The sequence below is a fragment of the Salvelinus alpinus genome, chromosome 13, assembly GCF_045679555.1.
Source record: "Salvelinus alpinus chromosome 13, SLU_Salpinus.1, whole genome shotgun sequence".
In the NCBI taxonomy this organism is placed as follows: domain Eukaryota; kingdom Metazoa; phylum Chordata; class Actinopteri; order Salmoniformes; family Salmonidae; genus Salvelinus; species Salvelinus alpinus.
In genome coordinates, this window is record NC_092098.1 from 11841591 (window position 1) to 11863356 (window position 21766).

At 45.5% G+C, this 21766-nt stretch overlaps 2 protein-coding genes across 12 annotated transcripts in view; both read right to left on the reverse strand.

Annotated features, from left to right (window-relative positions):
- Positions 1-6829, reverse strand: part of LOC139537070 (sodium/potassium/calcium exchanger 3-like) — a 35608-nt gene extending 28779 nt beyond the window's left edge. Inside the window, exon 1 of the mRNA XM_071337937.1 lies at positions 6221-6829. Coding sequence (XP_071194038.1) covers positions 6221-6329 — 109 coding nt within the window. The 5' untranslated portion in view covers positions 6330-6829. The remainder of the gene's footprint in view (positions 1-6220) is intronic.
- A 1247-nt stretch (positions 6830-8076) lies between these two features.
- LOC139537073 (signal-induced proliferation-associated protein 1-like) overlaps positions 8077-21766 on the reverse strand; it is a 42212-nt gene continuing 28522 nt past the window's right edge. For 7 of the 11 annotated variants that reach the window (XM_071337946.1, XM_071337941.1, XM_071337943.1 and 4 more), the window contains 6 exons: positions 19447-19573; positions 19184-19316; positions 17900-17998; positions 17618-17690; positions 16448-16526; positions 8077-12572 (listed from right to left, as the gene is read on the reverse strand). In XM_071337946.1, coding sequence (XP_071194047.1) covers positions 12297-12572; positions 16448-16526; positions 17618-17690; positions 17900-17998; positions 19184-19316; positions 19447-19573 — 787 coding nt within the window. In that variant the 3' untranslated portion in view covers positions 8077-12296. The other 4 variants (XM_071337948.1, XM_071337952.1, XM_071337949.1 and 1 more) reach the window with 4 other exon arrangements.

Sequence of the window (21766 nt, forward strand, 5' to 3'; positions counted from 1 at the left end):
AGGCCATGGTGGTATGAGGCCTAGATTGGTATGAAGGCCATGGTGGTATGAGGGCCATGATGGTGTGAGGGCCAGATTGGTATGAAGGCCATGGTGGTGTGAGGGCCAGATTGGTATGAAGGCCATGGTGGTATGAGGGCCAGATTGGTATGAGGGCCATGGTGGTATGAGGGCCAGATTGGTGTGAGGGCCATGGTGGTATGAGGGCCAGATTGGTATGAGGGACAGATTGGTGTGAGGGCCATGGTGGTATGAGGGCCAGATGGGTATGAAGGCCATGGTGGTATGAGGGCCAGATTGGTATGAGGGCCAGATTGGTATGAGGGCCAGATTGGTATGAAGGCCATGGTGGTATGAGGGCCAGATTGGTATGAAGGCCATGGTGGTGTGAGGGCCAGATTGGTATGAAGGCCATGGTGGTATGAGGGCCAGATTGGTATGAGGGCCATGGTGGTATGAGGGCCAGATTGGTATGAGGGCCATGGTGGTATGAGGGCCAGATTGGTATGAATGCCATGGTGGTATGAGGGCCAGATTGGTATGAAGGCCATGGTGGTATGAGGGCCAGATTGGTATGAAGGCCATGGTGGTGTGAGGGCCAGATTGGTATGAAGGCCATGGTGGTATGAGGGCCAGATTGATATGAGGGCCATGGTGGTATGAGGGCCAGATTGGTGTGAGGGCCATGGTGGTATGAGGGCCAGATTGGTGTGAAGGCCATGGTGGTATGAGGGCTAGATTGGTATGAAGTCCAGATTGGTATGAAGGCCAGATTGGTATGAAGGCCATGGTGGTATGAGGGCCAGATTGGTATGAAGGCCATGGTGGTATGAGGGCCAGATTGGTATGAAGGCCATGGTGGTATGAGGGCCAGATTGGTATGAGGGCCAGATTGGTATGAAGGCCATGGTGGTATGAGGGCCAGATTGGTATGAAGGCCATGGTGGTATGAGGGCCAGATTGGTATGAACGCCATGGTGGTATGAGGGCCAGATTGGTGTGAAGGCCATGGTGGTATGAGGCCTAGATTGGTATGAAGGCCATGGTGGTATGAGGGCCATGGTGGTATGAGGGCCAGATTGGTATGAGGGCCATGGTGGTATGAGGCCTAGATTGGTATGAAGGCCATGGTGGTATGAGGGCAAGATTGGTATGAGGGCCATGGTGGTATGAGGGCCATGGTGTTATGAGGCCTAGATTGGTATGATGGCCATGGTGGTATGAGGGCCAGATTGGTATGAGGGCCATGGTGGTATGAGGGCCAGATTGGTATGAGGGCCATGGTGGTATGAGGGCCAGCTTGGTATGAGGGCCAGATTGGTGTGAGGGCCATGGTGGTATGAGGGCCAGATGGGTATGAAGGCCATGGTGGTATGAGGGCCAGATTGGTGTGAGGGCCATGGTGGTATGAGGGCCAGATTGGTATGAAGGCCATGGTGGTGTGAGGGCCAGATTGGTATGAGGGCCATGGTGGTATGAGGGCCAGATTGGTATGAGGGCCATGGTGGTATGAGGGCCAGATTGGTATGAGGGCCATGGTGGTATGAGGGCCAGATTGGTATGAAGGCCATGGTGGTATGAGGGCCAGATTGGTATAAAGGCCATGGTGGTGTGAGGGCCAGATTGGTATGAAGGCCATGGTGGTATGAGGGCCAGATTGATATGAGGGCCATGGTGGTATGAGGGCCAGATTGGTGTGAGGGCCATGGTGGTATGAGGGCCAGATTGGTGTGAAGGCCATGGTGGTATGAGGGCTAGATTGGTATGAAGTCCAGATTGGTATGAAGGCCATGGTGGTATGAGGGCCAGATTGGTATGAAGGCCATGGTGGTATGAAGGCCAGATTGGTATGAGGGCCAGATTGGTATGAAGGCCATGGTGGTATGAGGGCCAGATTGGTATGAAGGCCATGGTGGTATGAGGGCCAGATTGGTATGAAGGCCATGGTGGTATGAGGGCCAGATTGGTGTGAAGGCCATGGTGGTATGAGGCCTAGATTGGTATGAAGGCCATGGTGGTATGAGGGCCATGGTGGTATGAGGGCCAGATTGGTATGAGGGCCAGATTGGTGTGAGGGCCATGGTGGTATGAGGGCCAGATGGGTATGAAGGCCATGGTGGTATGAGGGCCAGATTGGTGTGGGGGCCATGATGGTATGAGGGCCAGATTGGTATGAAGGCCATGGTGGTGTGAGGGCCAGATTGGTATGAAGGCCATGGTGGTATGAGGGCCAGATTGGTATGAGGGCCATGGTGGTATGAGGGCCAGATTGGTATGAGGGCCATGGTGGTATGAGGGCCAGATTGGTATGAAGGCCATGGTGGTATGAGGGCCAGATTGGTATGAAGGCCATGGTGGTATGAGGGCCAGATTGGTATGAAGGCCATGGTGGTGTGAGGGCCAGATTGGTATGAAGGCCATGGTGGTATGAGGGCCAGATTGATAAGAGGGCCATGGTGGTATGAGGGCCAGATTGGTGTGAGGGCCATGGTGGTATGAGGGCCAGATTGGTAAAAAGGCCATGGTGGTATGAGGGCCAGATTGGTATGAAGGCCATGGTGGTATGAGGGCCAGAATGGTATGAAGGCCATGGTGGTATGAGGGTCAGATTGGTATGAAGGCCATGGTGGTATGAGGGCCAGATTGGTGTGAAGGCCATGGTGGTATGAGGCCTAGATTGGTATGAAGGCCATGGTGGTATGAGGGCCATGATGGTATGAGGGCCAGATTGGTATGAAGGCCATGGTGGTGTGAGGGCCAGATTGGTATGAAGGCCAATGGTGGTATGAGGGCCAGATTGGTATGAGGGCCATGGTGGTATGAGGGCCAGATTGGTATGAGGGCCATGGTGGTATGAGGGCCAGATTGGTATGAGGGCCATGGTGGTATGAAGGCCAGATTGGTATGAAGGCCATGGTGGTATGAGGGCCAGATTGGTAGGAAGGCCATGGTGGTATGAGGGCCAGATTGGTATGAGGGCCAGATTGGTAAAAAGGCCATGGTGGTATGAGGGCCAGATTGGTAAAAAGGCCATGGTGGTATGAGGGCCAGATTGGTATGAAGGCCATGGTGGTATGAGGGCCAGAATGGTATGAAGGCCATGGTGGTATGAGGGTCAGATTGGTATGAAGGCCATGGTGGTATGAGGGCCAGATTGGTGTGAAGGCCATGGTTGTATGAGGCCTAGATTGGTATGAAGGCCATGGTGGTATGAGGGCCATGGTGGTATGAGGGCCAGATTGGTATGAGGGCCATGGTGGTATGAGGGCCATGGTGGTATGAGGCCTAGATTGGTATGAAGGCCATGGTGGTATGAGGGACAGATTGGTATGAGGGCCATGGTGATATGAGGGCCATGGTGGTATGAGGCCTAGATTGGTATGATGGCCATGGTGGTATGAGGGCCAGATTGGTATGAGGGCCATGGTGGTATGAGGGCCAGATTGGTATGAGGGCCATGGTGGTATGAGGGCCAGATTGGTATGAGGGCCATAGTGGTATGAGGGCCAGATTAGTATGAAGTCCAGGACACGTGGTTAACACCCCTACTCTTACTATAAGTACCATGGGATCTTCAGTGACCACAGAGGGTCAGGACACCCATTTATGTCCTATCCGAAAGACAGCACCCTTCAAAGGGCAAAATCCCCAATCACTGACCTGGGGCATTTTAATATTTTCCAATGCCCTACCACTAGAATGATACTGTATGATGAATATGCCAAATTAATGCATTTATAGAGTAATACAAATATGTTGCCATTAGAAAGATACATTAAGTAATTACTCATTGTATTTCCCCAGATTAGACTTATTTATGAAGCTATGGGGTAAATAACATGATGGCAGTTATAAGATAGTGAAGGTATAAATAGTGGGGAAAACTGAAGAATACTTAAACAGATATGACAGCTATTAAAGCAGAATATTAACAGTATCAGAACACTGGTTGTCAGAACCTTGGTGTCATTTTTTATTTAACTAGGCAAGTCAGTTAAGAACAAATTCTTATTTACAATGACGGCCTACCAAAAGGCAAAAGGCCTCCTGCGGGGACGGGGGCTGGGAGTAAAAAAAAATATATATATAAAGGACAAAACACACATCACGACAAGAGAGACACCACAACACTACATAAAGAGAGACCTAAGACAACAACATAGCAAGGCAGCAACACATGACAACACAGCATGGTAGCAACACAACATGACAACAACATGGTAGCAACACAAAACATGGTACAAACATTATTGGACACAGACAACAGCACAAAGGGCAAGAAGGTAGAGACAACAATACATCACACAAAGCAGCCACAATCGTCAGTAAGAGTGTCCATGATTGAGTCTTTGAATGGAGATGGAGATAAAACTGTCTAGTTTGAGTGTTTGTTGCAGCTCGTTCCAGTCGCTGGCTGCAGCGAACTGAAAACAGGAGCGACCCAGGGATGTGTGTGCTTTGGGGACCTTTAACAGAATGTGACTGGCAGAACAGGTGTTTTATGTGGAGGATGAGGTGTGCAGTAGATATCTCAGATAGGAGGGAGTGAGGCCTAACAGGGTTTTATAAATAATCAACAACCAGTGAGTCTTGCGACGGGTTTACAGAGATGACCAGTTTACAGAAGAGTATAGAGTGCAGTGATGTGTCCTACAAGGAGCATTGGTGGCAAATCTGACGGCCGAATGGTAAGGAACATCTAGCCGCTCGAGAGCACCCTTACCTGCCGATATATAAATTACGTCTCCGTAGTCTAGCATGGGTAGGATGGTCATCTGAATCAGGGTTAGTTTGGCAGCTGGGGTGAAAGAGGAGCGATTACGATAGAGGAAACCAAGTCTAGATTTAACCTTAGCCTGCAACTTTGATATGTGCTGAGAGAAGGACAGTGTACCATCTAGCCATACTCCCAAGTACTTGTATGAGGTGACTACCTCAAGCTCTAAATCCTCAGAGGTAGTAATCACACCAGTCACACCAGGGCATTTTTCTTACCAAACCACATGACCTTTGTTTTGGAAGTATTCAGAACAAGGTTAAGGGTAGAGAAAGCTTGTTGGACACTAAGAAAGCTTTGTTGTAGAGCTTTTAACACAAAATCCAGGGAGGGGACAGCTGAGTATAAGACTGTATCATCTGCATATAACTGGATGAGAGAGCTTCGTACTGCTTGAGCTATGTTGTCGATGTAAATTGAGAAGAGCGTGGAGCGTGGGACATAGCTATGAAAATCATTACTTTAACTCATACTCTCTCAACCTCAAAATCACGGGACTGGCCCACACAATCTCACACACGTACACACGCATGCACACACACCTCATGATTGAATGTTTTAGCCTAATCGTCTGTTGCTTCCTAGCTGAATATGTGAATCCATCTTTCAAGAGGAAACCGTAGACCCAGCTCTGTAGAGAATAAGGCCCCATATAGGGTAAATATTGACCATATGATGTTCATACAAAGGATATGAATAACTGCATCCCAATGTCCTCTTTTGTTCATACACGCATCCTTTTGCACACAGTTTATGTGCGTATCCCTTTTCTGACTGCAGTGCAATTTCAATCATCTGTCTTCAGTGTTACTTAATGCTGTGCTTGATGGAGACGTATTCTCTGAGTTCCCTCGGGTGATTCTCTGGGGTTCTGTGCAGGTTACTGGCTGAGAGTATGCCAGGTTGGTGCAGGGAAAGGGAGATGCCTAGTCAGTTGTACAACTGAATGCATTCAACTGAAATGTTGTCTTCCGCAATTAACCCAACCCCTCTGAATCAGAGAGGTGATGCTGAAAGTACGCTCCCAATGTGAAGCAGGTGTCACACTCAAGGTGCATACTATTGGGGGAGGGGGCAGGGGAGAGGATTCTCCAATCTGTTGGTTACAAATTTCTCTCTTTCATCCCATACAGCCTTTTATCAATATGGTTACATAATGATCTCCTCCAGGAAATGAGTTAATCAGGCATATTTAGTGAGGGACGTATTTAATTGAGTATTTAATGAATGAAGAATGTGACACAGAATGAGCTGATTGAGAAGATGCCTTTCCCACCTTAGGTATTCTATTATAATTAAATATATGACATGAAAATGTGCTAAAATTCTAAAACGATTAGTTTAAAATATATGATACTAAAAACACCCCAAACACACAAGGAATATTAATAAATTGACATTCTGCAAAATTGCCCCCATCATTAATCCTTGTGAACAACTCACCTATCACGTGCGCGAACTGTGAGAGCCAAATGACCGCGAGAAGCCCAACTCCACAGCAGCAGAACCGCTGGAACGGCCGCGGTCTCCCAGTCTGTACTGCCGTCTTCATTCCGGAGTCGGTCCCTCACCGGTCAAAACATATCTGTTTGCGATCAGGTCGGTTTCCACTTTCGCTACAAGCAGCTTGCACTAGGCTACACTTTCCCCTACAACAACTTGAATGTCAAGTTAGCTGATTGTGTAAACCAGGGCTAAATCCTCGCAGACTGTGCTCAATTCGGATTACAATATTGTATTATGCCAAGGCGCACCGTGACATCCATGCCTTGAGATCACACAAGATTACAAATGAGGAGTGGGTGGGTGTAGAAGTAACGACAGCACTTACAGCGTTCAGATCGGTAGATAGATTGAAAGGTCGGTGACAGCAGAAGCAGGTTTAAACCAAAGAGTTGAGGCGGTGGCAAACGACTGGCTCTGAAGTCGTGTCCGTCGTCGTGTTGTGCGCTCCGTTAAAAGTGGGAACCACTAGGCGGCGACATGCAATACATAGAGCAACAAAACAACATAGAAAACAATGCTCAGACGATTTTCAAAGATAGTCTATTTCCTCAAGCAACCAAGTGTGACAATTTGACATCTGAATATAGTGGAAGAAATTCTTCATCACCTCTGGATTTATAATAGACACTAATAGGCCTACTAATGTACTACTGTAGTCAAACAACAAAAGTGATGTGGTTGGCGAAGTGTAAAATTGGACGGGTTAAAAAAAATTCACAGACATTATATCTGAACAGGAGAGAAGCCGTTTCTTCCCCCTCTCAACACACACGCGAGCATACAGAGACAGACACCAGTGCATGCTGTCTATGTTTACAGAACATCGACGAGTACAACCTGCATTAAGTCCTTGAGCTACGGTATGTCTGGCACACGTTTTGCTCTGGCCCCTAGTGAAGATTCTGCCCGCTGCTCCAACCCCAAATAAAGACATAAGCCACGGTATTGTTGTCATCAGCCCTTCTCCAGGTGTCAGGCCAGGGAAGATAAAGAGCTTCACCGCGGCTGGTGTTTAGGAAAGCTTTCCAGAGGACACAGTTCAGGGAAGTGTTTGTGTTATGTTGTCTTGACTTGTTATTCACCATGTGGAACGAGACTTGAAACATGTATTTGCCTTTCTGTATACTGCATGCACTCAGGAAGACATTTAACATAGTCCAACACAGGGCTCAGTGTTCTGTAGTGTTTACTGCGTGTGTATGTGTATGCATATGCACGAGGAGAGTGTGCATGCACTATATAGTAAATTCCAGAGGAGTTCCATTAAATAAACACTTCCCTTTCTTTATTTAGTCATGTTGTCATTACACACTCTGTGACTTGTGTTTCACATGCAGTAAAACTGCTCAGACCGATGGTAATGCTCTCCATGCCTAGTCTCTACAGTCACGTATAGCAAGTCCTATATCTACTTCTGAATGGATCAGTTGCATGAATGATGCTGATCACATGCAAATGTAATGTAGGCTATTCAACTGTGAACGGTCCAGTTATTGGATGACCGCAGACGGGGTTGTGTTGTATTTGAGTAACCCGACGGTTACAGCCTCTGTTAGACATTCTAACAGCCTCTGTTAGACACTGCAGCAAGGGGTCAGGACTAATCAGGAGTTATCATGTTGTTGTCCCATTATTATCAACAGGTGGCTTTTTATTAGTCTAAATCGCATCAAAAGAACAATCCTCAGTTGGACATTCGATAAAGGGATATGAGCTTTCCAACACTGCCATTTCTCAGGCCTCACAAAGAAAGAGACATTGACAATCATAGCATTGACACACCAACCACTTCGAAAGGTACAGAGGATTCTTTATTGCCATGAGCCCTCCAGTTCACACGACATGAACAACATTTAGTCACTTGACTTTTCTCATGGATGAAATGACAGGTTTGAAGGTGGCATCATACTGAAACCATGTTTTGTTACAGTACATTCCCTCAGTGTTCCACTGCCTGGCTATGGTAACGTCAGCTCTTTCACTGGCTGAGCAGAGTGCATAATCCGTGCTACCGTTGTGACATGAGCGATGCGTGGCCAGGCCTCCCATAAACCTACGCTGGGGATGTGATGTTATGTGTGGTTCCACTGGTACTAATGTACTGTATTCTATCATCCTTACTGTATGGCCACATGAATACATCCCCTTCTACAACAGCAGCAAAGAGATGACAAGGTGGAAGTAGGGCACACACTGTACGGAGAGCATTGGTTTCCTGTAAGGATGATGCAATGACATATAAGGCAAACAAATAAGAGGATAAAAGAAAAACAACTGGTCTCTACCAGGGATCATTCTCACAGGTTTACTATTGGCTGGGTGGAGATCGTTTGCCAGCTGATGTAGCCTAGAGCAGGTGAGTGAAAGGACTACTGCATTGTTACCATCTGCAATGTGTTGTTAGGGGTCACTCAGGCATACAAGGTGTTGTTAGGGGTCACTCAGGCATACAAGGTGTTGTTAGGGGTCACTCAGGCATACAAGGTGTTGTTAGGGGTCACTCAGGCAAACAAGGTGTTGTTAGGGGTCACTCAAGGATACAAGGTGTTGTTAAGGGTCACTCAAGGATACAAGGTGTTGTTAAGGGTCACTCAGGCGTACAAGGTGTTGTTAGGGGTCACTCAGGCATACAAGGTGTTGTTAGGGGTCACTCAGGCATACAAGGTGTTGTTAGGGGTCACTCGGGCATACAAGGTGTTATTAGGGGTCACTCATGCATACAAGGTGTTGTTAGGGGTCACTCAGGGATACAAGGTGTTGTTAGGGGTCACTCGGGCATACAAGGTGTTGTTAGGGGTCACTCAGGCATACAAGGTGTTGTTAGGGGTCACTCAGGCATACAAGGTGTTGTTAGGGGTCACTCGGGCATACAAGGTGTTGTTAGGGGTCACTCAGGGATACAAGGTGTTGTTAGGAGTCACTCAGGGATACAAGGTGTTGTTAGGGGTCACTCAGGCATACAAGGTGTTGTTAGGAGTCACTCAGGGATACAAGGTGTTGTTAGGAGTCACTCAGGGATACAAGGTGTTGTTAGGGGTCACTCAGGCATACAAGGTGTTGTTAGGGGTCACTCGGGCATACAAGGTGTTGTTAGGGGTCACTCAGGCATACAAGGTGTTGTTAGGGGTCACTCAGGCATACAAGGTGTTGTTAGGGGTCACTCAGGGATACTTTTTGTGATACATAAATGGGGGTTCAAATGATTGTGGAAAGTTATGTTTTTATGCATGGAATGATTGTGATTCAATAAGGTTGGAGATACTGCTCTTAAACCAGCGCTATACGGATCATTTCCTTTAACCTAACAAAAGCAAACACAAACTTCATATCGTCTTCATATAACCTTTATGACACTTTCCTGGCGTCCCTAAACCCATCTTTTTTATTTAATGGCCACAGATCCTCTGAGAGGTGGCAGACGCACCTGTCTATCCTGCAGGATACACGGACAACCTGACACTGTCTGCAAACAATGACCATGAAGAACTGAAATGAAGACACCAAGCTGAGTTACCGTACATTACAATTTCAGGTAGGCACAATGTCTGAGAAAGAAGCCTTCACATGAACCAGTCTGACCATGTTGTCTGTCCCGTCCTCTCTGGAGAGTCCCAGAGTCACTCTTTAAGGCGTACCTAGTGGCATTAGAGACCTTATTGAACGTGAACGTAGGAGCTCTGAATGAATAGCTCAATACTAGAATGATAACGATAGCCATTATCATTTCCCCAAGAAATACTAGAACATTGCAGAAATATTTGACCTCTTGTCTTCTTGTATTTGAATGTATATATAAAAACAGATTCTTCCTTAAAACCAACCCCTATCATACCATTTTAACTTTATAGCACATCTAATTGCTGCCTGCCTCCCCTTTTATTAACACATCTAACAGGGAATTCCACATTTGCAAGATTAATAAGTTATTACATTTTTTTGTTTTACATACATACACACACAGAGAGGGGAGCTAGGAAGTTACCTGGTGCATTATCATGCTTCATCAACCTCCTACAATCTACAGAACTATACAGAAGAACACAGTAAAACAGCAGATATTCTTACACTTCTCCACTCTGCTAATCATTTCCAACAACAAGGCATCACCATTTTAAACAGCCTGTTTGGGCACATTTACACTAGTCTCCATATTAAACCATCCTACAATTGAGGGCATACACAACCAAATGTACTAAGTAGCACTGAGCAGTTCAGCTGTACATGTTGTCTTCACATATAGATAAAGTTTAGATTTATAATTTAATTTGAATATATCATTATCTGCTGGTACCGGGTAATCACAGTGACTCTAAAATAAAATTACAAGAGGAAGTAAAATAGTATATACAACAAACAAGAGCTTTGAGTGACAATTGTTTGGCATCCCTTACAGAGCTGTACAACACTGCTGGGTCCAGTGGTTTGAGTTGGGTGTAGGAGAGCTGCCTTGGCATCTTTTGGCAGAACAGTCTTGGAGGAGGAATAATCCCGTTCTCCTCTGATCTCACATTGTTATTGGCGTCATCAGCAGTGGACCTGAAGGTGAGGTGGGGTGAGGTGAAGTGGTGAGATCAAATCCACTTAAATGTTTCAAGCAAGGCATGAACCTGGGCAGGAGGTTAAATATGTGCCCTGTCCCATGCCGATATAGGTGATGCTAAAAGTGCAAGAACAACGCAGAAACACACATACAGTAGGTACACAGACAACAACATTAGGGTGAAATGGGGGAATCCCTCACCCACAAGCAACCACTCCATTCTGAATTCATTTCAAATACACTGAATTGTCATTGTGGCCATCAAACACAAAATATATTGGAACACAGAAGGCTGTGTTCACTAAAGGAATCCTGTCCAGTTCACATTAAATCCCATTCACATTAAATCTAAAAGGAGAGCTGCCTTATGGCAACGCATGGTTCAGTCCAGCAGGAGGTGCACTTTCTACAGCATAGCTTCTACAACCAGTCTTTCAGGGATAATGAGGATCTCTCCCATTGTTTCATCCTCAGCAGAGGTATTATCCACTTGAATATCTGTTTCAACTCAATCAGAATTAATTCGGTGAGTGAATTCCCTTATAAATAAATCGTGTCTCATTCACTGGAAGCAGACGTGGAATACTCAAGTCCACAACCCTTGAAATTAAGCTGAGTAGGTATGGAGAGGAGAGAATGGTGTCTCTACACAATGAATGAACCATTTCGTGAGAATTTTGGCAGAGAGAGGCAGGGTCAGTATGCATCATTCCATCTTTTCCAGCAGGCTGCCTGCAGGCATGCAATTGTCGTTTTCCCTTTTTCCTGTGTAATATGTAGCTCCAAGGCCCTCCACTCTAAGGGTGCCCAGCTGAACTGTTCTCGGTCCGAGACGCTGCATACCATGGCGTGGGTTGAGCAGAGAGGGGAGGGAGACTACTGTTTACATACGTACATCATGAGACATACACACACGCTTTGTGTCTGTTGAAACGAACAGGCACCAAGCTGCACACGTGCCTCTTCATCTAAATCAACTGGGTTGTTTTAAGCAATTGCTATTCTGCCCAACTTGTCAAGTATGTGAAGCAAGATAAAAGAACCATAGTGACGGCACACACACACACACACACTCACTTGCGCACACTCAAGGTACAAAACACACTCAAGCACAACCATTAGTCAATCTATTGAGAGGACTATCAGATGGTGAGAAATGTTTTTTTTTTAGTTGGTTCTGCCCTCATGGGCTTGCCCAGAGGTAAAATGTCATCCTACAGAATGCGGAGTATTATGCATGTGTCTATATACGTGGTGTAGAGCAGGTTGATGTACTGTGCTGGTGTCGTTTTTTACAATATTGAATGCGCCGTGTGTTTATGATCTGTGTGTGATCGCCTGTGTGTGTGGGTGTGTGTGTGTTTGTTAGTGTGCGATCATCTGTGTGTGTTTGTTTGTGTGGGATCTGTGTGTGTGTGTTTGTTTGTGTGTGATCTGTGTGTGTGTGTGTACACAGTGTGTACTGTGGTGGAGCTAACAGGGCTTGTTGACATTGCACAGCAGTTCGGTGACTTTGATGAGGCGGGACACGGTGCTCTGGGATTCCTCCTGCAGCCGCTGGTTATTCTGCCTGAGGCTCTGCACCTCGGCCTGCAGCACCGCCTTGTCCTCCTTCTCCTGCCAGGGAGCGGCACACAACAACACCCGTCTGTCAGACCACCATGGCTGGGATGGATGGAGGGGTGAGAGGGGGCTGGGTATGGGTATGGGTGGAGGTGGGTGAGGGGTGACTGCATTGAGTGGACAAGACTGCAGGCACACACAGACAGAGGGGTTCACAAACATACAAGCCTTATAGTGGTGGAGGCAGTGCAAGATTGGGTACTGGAGAAGCACACACACATACCAGATGCTTGCACGCACACACACGCAAATACAAAACAATTACCTTCCATAAAAGCACTCCATGGGGAGAGGTGGAGTATGGAGGAAATGTTCAGACAGATTTACTATGGCAACCACTTGTTTGAGACCATACACCAATGAATAAATCAATCTCTTATTAAAGACAACAACTAGACTTTCCTGTGTTTTATATATATTTCCACACTATGAGGTTGGAATAATACTGTGAAAAGTATGATAATGCCCTTTTAGTGTAAGAGCTGTTTGAAAAGACTGCCTGAAATGTCAGCCTGTTTTGGTGGGATGGAGTTTTGGCCTGCCCGGTGACATCACAGTTAATAGACCAATAAGAAAGAGAGTTCCAAACCTCTCTGCCAATAACAGCTAGTTTTTAGTTCTCCCCACTCCCAGACCACGCCCAGACAGTCATAGCAAAATTCTTGCTTGAGGAATTGCTCTTTGCCAAGAAGCTATTTTTATTTCTTTATGACCATTCTTTTTTATTTTATTATTTTACCCCTTTTTCATGGTATCCAATTGGTAGTTACAGTCCTGTCCCATCGTTGCAACTCCCGTACGGACTTGGGAGAGGCGAAGGTCGAGAGCTGTGCGTCCTCCAAAACACAACCCAGCTGCTTCTTCTTGACACAAATCCCACTTAGCCCAGAAGCCAGCCAGCCACACCAATGTGTCAGAGGAAGCACTGTACACCTGGTGACCGTGTCAGTGTGCATTGCGTCTGTCCTGCCACAGGAGTTGCTAGGGCACGATGGGACAGGAGCATCCCTGCTGGCCAAACCCTCCTCTAACCCGGACAACTCTGGGCCAATTGTGCACCGCCCCATGGGTCTCCCAGTCGTGGCCGGCTGCGACAGAGCCTGGACTCGAACCAGAATCTCTAGTGGCACAGCTAGCACTGCAGAGCCTTAGACCACTGCGCCACTCGGGAGGCCCCTTTTTGACCCTTTTAATTGAAATCAATCACAGTAAGGTACATAATTGTTGCCCCGAAAGGATTTGATATTGAAACAAAAACAGCTACATTGGACCTTTAAACGAGAGCAGAGGAATTGCCATAACATTTTTAATGTAGCTGATTGTTATACAAGTGAAATTTCTCTAAAGAGTCAAACTCCAAAATGACTTGCATTCCTAATCGAGCAAACAGCAGGGGTCACCCTAATCCCTTACTACTTGGAACTGAGTTTGAAATCAGCTATTGCAACTTTCAGAGCAGTGATTTGCCATAGTAAATGCTTCCTGTTTGCTATGTCATACACGGTAGCAACAGAGACAGGAAACCAGAGACTCAGGGTAGACAAACAGACAGGGGCAACTACCACTACAACCAGTTTTGCCAACTGTATTCCTTTCACAATACCTTTAACTGACTTTTTGTAACCCTCCAAAAGTAATGTGCATTGCCACATCTTCTGTTCACTTGCAGAACAAAGTCATTGATCAATAAAGAAAGATTGCTTCATTGCAGAAAGTTGGCAACACTGAGTGCAGAGTAATATGCCAGATCCCTTTACGGGAAAAACACATGAATTTCACGTGAAGTGTTACAAAATCACATGTTCTCATGTGACCACGTGCTCTTATGTGAATTTAATGTGACAACGTGACAACATGTAAAGCGACATGTGATAACATGAAACTACACATGTGAAAATGTGATCACATGTGAAATGTTCCAATCACGTGATTTTGTGAAATCATGTGGTTTTTCTGTAAGGGATTCGCCGCAGTGGATAAGGGGTTTGAGCAATGGTATGAAATGTAAGCTCATTGTAATGTAATCTTCGATAAGTACAGCGTGCCATGAGCGAGCGAGCTATACTTAGCTTGGCCAATTAGCTTGGTGATTGGATTTATTCAAACTCAATCTCAAAAAAAAAAAGAAATGGAATGAATGCAATATAATATTGCCTCCACACACCATTGCCTTGTGTAATGGTGTTGATTTATTTGATTGTCTATACAGAGAGTGGGTTCTATCCTGACTGACTCCAGTGCTGTCTGTCTGTCTGCTGTGTTGTGAGTCGTGGGACTCACAACACATTGACAATAACAATGAATGATAGTTGAAACCAGTTAGTTATTATCATCAATCTGGGTCAATAGGAATTCTCTTTGGTAGCAGCAGTACTGTATGGCCTTGCTGGTTCAACTCCCTAGTGGGCCATAGTGCAACTGTGCCCTAAAGCAAATCAATTAACCTGAAAAAAACCAGTACTCAGCTTTATAATTGGAAAATAAACTGATGAGATGTAACTCACACAGAAAGCAAAGGAACACATTCTCATCGCCACATCAGATGATTGCTCAAACTGTACTAGCTCAGCTGTAAACCGTCCCCTTCCTGGCAGTCATGGACAGAAACCAAAGACTAACCAAAAGTAGTCTAGGTGACACAGCACACTTCTGAATGGAACCCAACCAGCTCCTCCCACAGTCTTCGGTGACTCCTATTTCTACTGGCCATACTATGGGACTGGGACAGCCCAGAACCAACCATGCTCACTCACTCTCCCAGGGCAGAGGGTAAACAACAGAGAAAAGTGGAAAGGGGTCATCTGATGTGGCAGTTCCCTGTTAGGTCGTCCTCCTTGGTTCATTGTCCCTGACTGTCAATGTCTCTGTGTTGTTTAAATTGATGATAATACTGTGTTAATGGTGAGTTTTCAGAGGAAGCGTAGGGAGCTACAGACAAAAACAGAGGGTAAGACTTTGGTTATGTTTGATTCTTTTGAGTTTGATTCTTTTGTGTGCTTTATGTCTCACATGTTTCAAGAACCAAGTTGAGCGAATAGCATTTGCACTAAAAATCCTTGGAATGTCATTCACTTAGTCGGATGCCAGCTTTAAACTCTGGCAGTGTGGCGTCTCTTGGATATATGAGTGGCGAAAAGGACTTGGTTGGAGGGGATATAGCACATTGCATACCATAGGGTTTCATTTGACCTTCGAGATTAAACACTCTCGTTACCGTAACACGGGAATCATGTTTCACCCAATTGAGAATGTGTTTAAGGACGCTCGGTAGGCTTCCAAACTCTCTCTCTCTCTCCCCTTCTTTCGCTCTTTCTCTCTCTCCCTTTCTCCAATGTGCTTCTTCCTTTTACATTGCAAGAGTAAATAGTCATTCAGCAGTTGTGAGGACTTCAAAAGACATCCCCAAGTCCCCATGTTTGCCAGAGAAGAGCCGGTAAATGGGGTGAGGAAAATGGTGCTAAGAGACCCAGAGGCTGCACACAGGAATGACTGACAGCCTGTCAGACTTTCAGGGTTGTGAGGAGGAACTTCACTTCCAATTTTTCACATCCATGAAGGACCCCAGAGGTGGATTTGGGTTATTGGGTTAATGAACTCGGGGCCTGTTTTTTAGTAGTTCTATTTCCAATTGTTATTGTTCTGTTGTCTTAACACAACAACAGAGGAAAAATATCATGCTTTACTTGCCTCTACTGCCATTTGGTCGCTTAGTGTTGAGAGAGTGAGCATGGTTGCCCAAAGTCACTCCAGCCAATCTTCTCATCTCCTCTGTTCACCCTGCCCAATGACAAGACAGGTTTCTTTTGCTTGTCCCGCCTGCTGCCCGCCCTACCTCTACATTCCCTCTGTGTGTTTGTGTGTTTGCAGTAGGAGTCAGGGGGTTGGGGGAGGCGGAGGGAGGGGGGGGGGGGGGTGTGTCTGGGTGGGGGTCACTGTGTGGGCAGGATGCTGTGAGGGAGGTCTGGGGAGGGGCTGTGGTTGGCCATCTGAATGGGGAGTACCTTTTGCAGGTCGTCCTGCAGCCTCTTCAGCATGTCCTCCAGCTGGGAAACCTTCTCCTCCAGGTGGCCCGGGGAGTCACTACAGGGACATGGGAGAGAGACACACACTCAGCATAATGCACAGACAGGTAAGTGCCAAAATACAGGAAACACCAACATAAAGTGTCTTAATAGGGCGTTGGGCTACCCTGAGCTGCCAGAAGAGCTTCAATGCGCCTTGGAATAGATTCTAAAGTGTCTGGAAATTTATTGGAGGGATGTGACACCATTCTTCAACAAGAAATCCCCCTAATTTGGTGTTTTGTTGATGGCGGTGGATAACGCAGTCTCAAGATCTACTCCAGAATCTCCCATTAGTGGTTGAGATCTGGTGACTGAGACACACACACACACTTTAAACCCACATGCCCCTGTGAGTCCCCTCTTTTAAAGTCACTGAGATCTCTTCTTGCCATGGTAGCCAAAATAATGGGCAACTGTTCATTTGTATACATGACCCTAAGCATGATGGGATGTTCATTGCTTAATTAACTCTAAAACCACCCCTGTGTGGAAGCACCTGCTTTCAAAATACTTTGTATCCCTCATTTACTCAGGTGTTTCCATTATTTTGATTTTGGCAGTTACCTGTATTTAGGTAGTGTCTGTATCTGTTACCAGTAGGGACCCTTTCTTTTGGTTTGGTGTGTGTATGAGAAGACAGTGAGTAAATACATGTATGTATGTGAGCAAGAGAGACATGGAGTCAGAATGGGAGAGACAATAAGGAGGGAATGGGCTGCCAGAGAAACGCCACCACACTGAATCAAGGAGGGAGGCTGATGCACTGACTAAATCAGAAAGAAAATACATGACAGAACAGAGAACGAGTGTTAGTCAGTTCTTCAAGAAAGAGAAAAAAGCGTGAGAGACGATGAGGAGAGAGATAAGGACAGGCAACATGCCAATGAGCCAGTATCATGATGAGCAACAGAGGCTGAACTTTGAGAACTGTTCAACAGTCCATCTCTGAATCAGAAACTCCCACAGCCACAGAACCACACAATGAGTCAGACACCATTTGGAGTTCACATACAGAGAGAAATATGCAGAGGTCTACAGTGACCCACTCTCAGTGTGTGCGCGTGTGCGTGCGTGCGTGTGTGTAAAAAGCTGGAGACTCAAACCCACCTGTCCTTCATGTCCTTTAGCTTGCCATCTGTCAGGGAGTCTGCTCCTTGGGTCCCATCTCCTGCTTTACGATCTGAAACATGACACATCACTCAACCGTGTTAGTCACTGAGCTCAACCACACAGTCATATAGACTGAATAGAATATGTACAGTGTTTTATTTTCAACACTGCCACGATTGCCATTTCCAGTGATAATGTGTAAAATATAACAGAAGTAGATGTATTTAGTAAAAAAATAAAAGAATAATCTGCTGTAATCCCATGCAGATGTTTTCTTACCTTCCTGCGACAAGGCCTCTAGGATGCTGCGACAGGCGGTGGCTAGATCAGCTATAGACTGCCACTCCTCCTCTGAGGAATCTGTGTTCTCGGACAGGACTGAGAGAGAAAACAGAGTTTCAATGTGCTTTCTTCACAAAAGCATATCTCTGAGGGGAGCAGCAGACCATGAGTGTATGTAGGACAATACAGTATGACAACACAATAGAATTGTGGGATTTATGAGCAGGCAAATTCTCTGGTTTAACAATGACAAAGAGCCACCACCAGGGGGTGTTATCATGATGCTTTGCCGCCTCGGTGGCACTGGCCGACTAGCTGCAGCGCGAGAGGGAGAAGTGGGTTCTTTCCATCTCTGTGTGTGACTGGCTTCTGGAGTGTGGGGAGGGAAACAGAGACAATCTCCTCCAAAAAAAACAAAGTATTTGCTGAGAGGATGAGTGTGTGTGCTCTTATAGAAATATGAGTTGCATAGCCTCACGGCAGAGAGAGAGAGAGAGCAGATGGTCCAAAAGGGATCCCTGATTTGAGGCAGCCTAAAGCCCACCCCTCCCACCCTCCATCTGTCCCTCCTTTAGACTGGAGCTGGTAGGGGGTGGTAAAGGGGCGGGGGGCATATTGGGTTAGGGGGATAGGGGGCAGCCAAGATGAAAGAAGAGGGACAAAGGGGATGGAAGGCAGGGCTAAAGGAGGATAATGAGGAGAGGGGTTTAGGGGAGAAAGGGTCTGGAGGCTAAAAAACGGATTTGAGGCTCAATTAAAGCGGAGAGCATTTTTTAACAGTTGTAATTGTTCAATTTCAGCACCATTCCGCCTGGCCTTATCAGCTGGTACAGGGTACAGGGTCTGCACAGAGGACTTTTGTTTCAGACAGCTGCCTGTCCGTCCGATCAGCCTCCTAGCCGTGCCTTCACACTCCTCCTCTTATCACAGCTACTCATCTCTCACTCTTTACAGCTTCTTTCTTTTGTTTGACTGCTCTCCCTCTCAAGCTGTTGGCTGCTGTGGCAGAGGAACAACGGTCTGTTTGTTATCGATTATGAGTGTTATCAAGATCATTGAGGAGATCCCTCTTCGCTATCGTCCATGCATGCCGTTTTATACAGGAGAAATACATAGGAAGTGGGATTCATAACACATCCCCAACCTCATCTAGAAAGAGGAAGTCTATCTAGGAGAAGTTGATACTTGAGGATGTGTTGATGGTATAGAGGTGTGCGAGGACATTTGAGAGAAATGGGATTGTTATGGAGGATAGAGTGAGTGGTGTGACGGAATACCCACTCTTGGTGATGGAGTTGTGTAGGCTCAGAGCTCGGGAGTTTCTCTCTGTTCTGTCCAGACACGACAACCGGGTGGAGGATAGGGAGGGGTCACTCGCTAACGTCCTCTCCTCACCCAACTCAGCCCCTACAAACTAGAGAGAGAGAGAGAGAGATGGAGAGAGAGTGAAAGAGAGAGACAGAGAGACGAGGGTTAGAGGTTTATCGAATAGGGAACCTTCATCAGATCACGCACCAGATTTTTGTCCATATGTGTCTCTGTACCTGTTCCTCATCCAGTGGCACCTTGGATCTAACAGCCAGGATGAGGTCAGGCGTGGCATCTCTCAGCTCCTCTGGGTTGTCATAGATGTGATGTTCCATCTTCACACCCACGTTGTCATACACATGCCTGTCACAGAGAGACACGGGGAGATTGAGACATACATTATAAATCCGCTGTTTATACTAATGACTTTCCAATCCTATCTGGAGGGCAAACTAGTTCATCTAGTCATCTTCAGGATAGCTCAAATTTGGGCTAAGATTTGAGTTTAGCAGTCTGCTTCTGCTTACTGTGAAACCATAAATACACACGCACAAAATAATACCTCGTAAAACCATTATGTTTTACTACCAAGGGTGGTCAACCATCATCCAGGATTGTGTTGTATTTTGAGACAGACTTGAATATGCAAAGAGTGTAGCCTTCATTTTTGTCTGATTCTCTATCGTAAAAAAGATAGGAATGCATTTTATTTTGTAAAGGGGTTCCTTGCATCATACAATTATGTAAAAATGGTGTTACAAACTCCCAGAATTGTGTTTTTTTTTGGGGGGGGGACAAATGACTTCAGCTTTTGGACAAGTAAAAAATCTGTTCTACTTGTCACAAGGATAAGTTGCAAAAAAAGTTACTGTCAAGCCCTGCATCCTAGTCATCCTGCGTTATGGTAGCCTATAAAATATTGAAACATTACATTTACAACTAAATACTTTTTATGTCTTTATAAAATAAATTCCCTCCATGGCTCTAAATTTATGTCGTCCCATTGTCCCTGAGACGACAAACAATATGTTGAACGTTGAAAACTCTGGTACAGTTCTGGGGCGAGAGACCACGAATTTATACAGCCCCAAAAAATGTGTATAAATATTTATAAAACATTTTAAAAAGCAATGAGGCTGATGCAACAGACCAGACCATTAAGCTTAACATTTCGATAAAGTTTCTATTTTATTTCTTCATATTATAAGCTCAACAATGCGCACATGGCTGTAGGCTACATGCGAATGTTCCAAAATGTAAAACACCTTTCTCCACAGCACACCACATGCACAAGTGGTTCTATGTGACAGAGATGAAAATATCTGTTAGAAAGTAAGAGGGGAGATCTAAAGATGCATCAACTAGCATGAGTTACTAATATGACTAGGATAATGCCTTTGGCTGCCTGACAAAAAAAATAATGTGGATTGAAAACCAATAGAACATGACAAAAATGCTGGTTTCAATGTCATAAATGTAAAAAATAATTCCCCAAAAATTTCTATGGTCCTATTTTGGCTAGGCTACTTTGAAACAAGGTAAGACATGCTTCATAAAATGACATAAAACGTCCAGATTTAAAACAATTACGTTTATGGTTAAATAGTTTCAAAATGCTGACCCCTCCGCTCAGATTCAAGGTGGGTGATGTGCGGTGCGCAACAGGCACTGTCCTTTACTCTCCGGACCGTTTGATCTGAACAGACCGTGCCTCAAGTACAGAATCAAGCCCTTAAAGGTTAATGTTAATTATCCTTCATTATATTTGTCAAACATGACTGGTGTTTAGCCTATATTTATGGAATTAGGACATGAGGCTGTAGCCAATATGCATATCACCTACACTTTGACCTGTAGGCTTTGTTATTTATGTACATGAAAAATAGATTTGAATATTATTGGTCTCTCTGATCGAAGTAATTGTTTGATATTGTGATTTTTATGTATTTTTTTTACTAGTTCATTCGGACAACTTATATCTACACTGAGTGTATAAACATTAGGAACACCTTCCTAATATTTAGTTGCACGCCCTTCTGCTCTCAGAACAGCCTCAAATCGTCGGGGAATGGACTACAAGGTGTAGAAAGCGTTCCACAGGGATGCTGCTGGCCCATGTTGACTCCAATGCTTCCCACAGTTGTCAAGTTGGCTGTGTTGCAGCGTTGCAGTTCTTGACACACTCAAACCGGTGCGCCTGGCACCTACTACCATACCCCGTTCAAAGGCACTTAAATCTTTTGTCTTGCCCATTCACCCTCTGAATGGCACACATACACAATCCATGTCTCAATTGTCTCAAGGCTTAAAAATCTTTCTTCAACCTGTCTCCTCCCCTTCATCTACACTGATTGAAGTGGATTTAACAGTTGACATCAATAAGGGATCATTGCTTTCACCTGGATTCACCTGGTCAGTCTGTGTCATGGGAAGATTGGTGTTCCCAATGTTTTGAACACTCAGTCCAACAATTTTTTTTATGAGAGGACACGCGTTAATGTCGAGCCCCCGGATGTCAGAAAATCCTCTGAGTAAAGCAGAGATAACCTGAGCGGA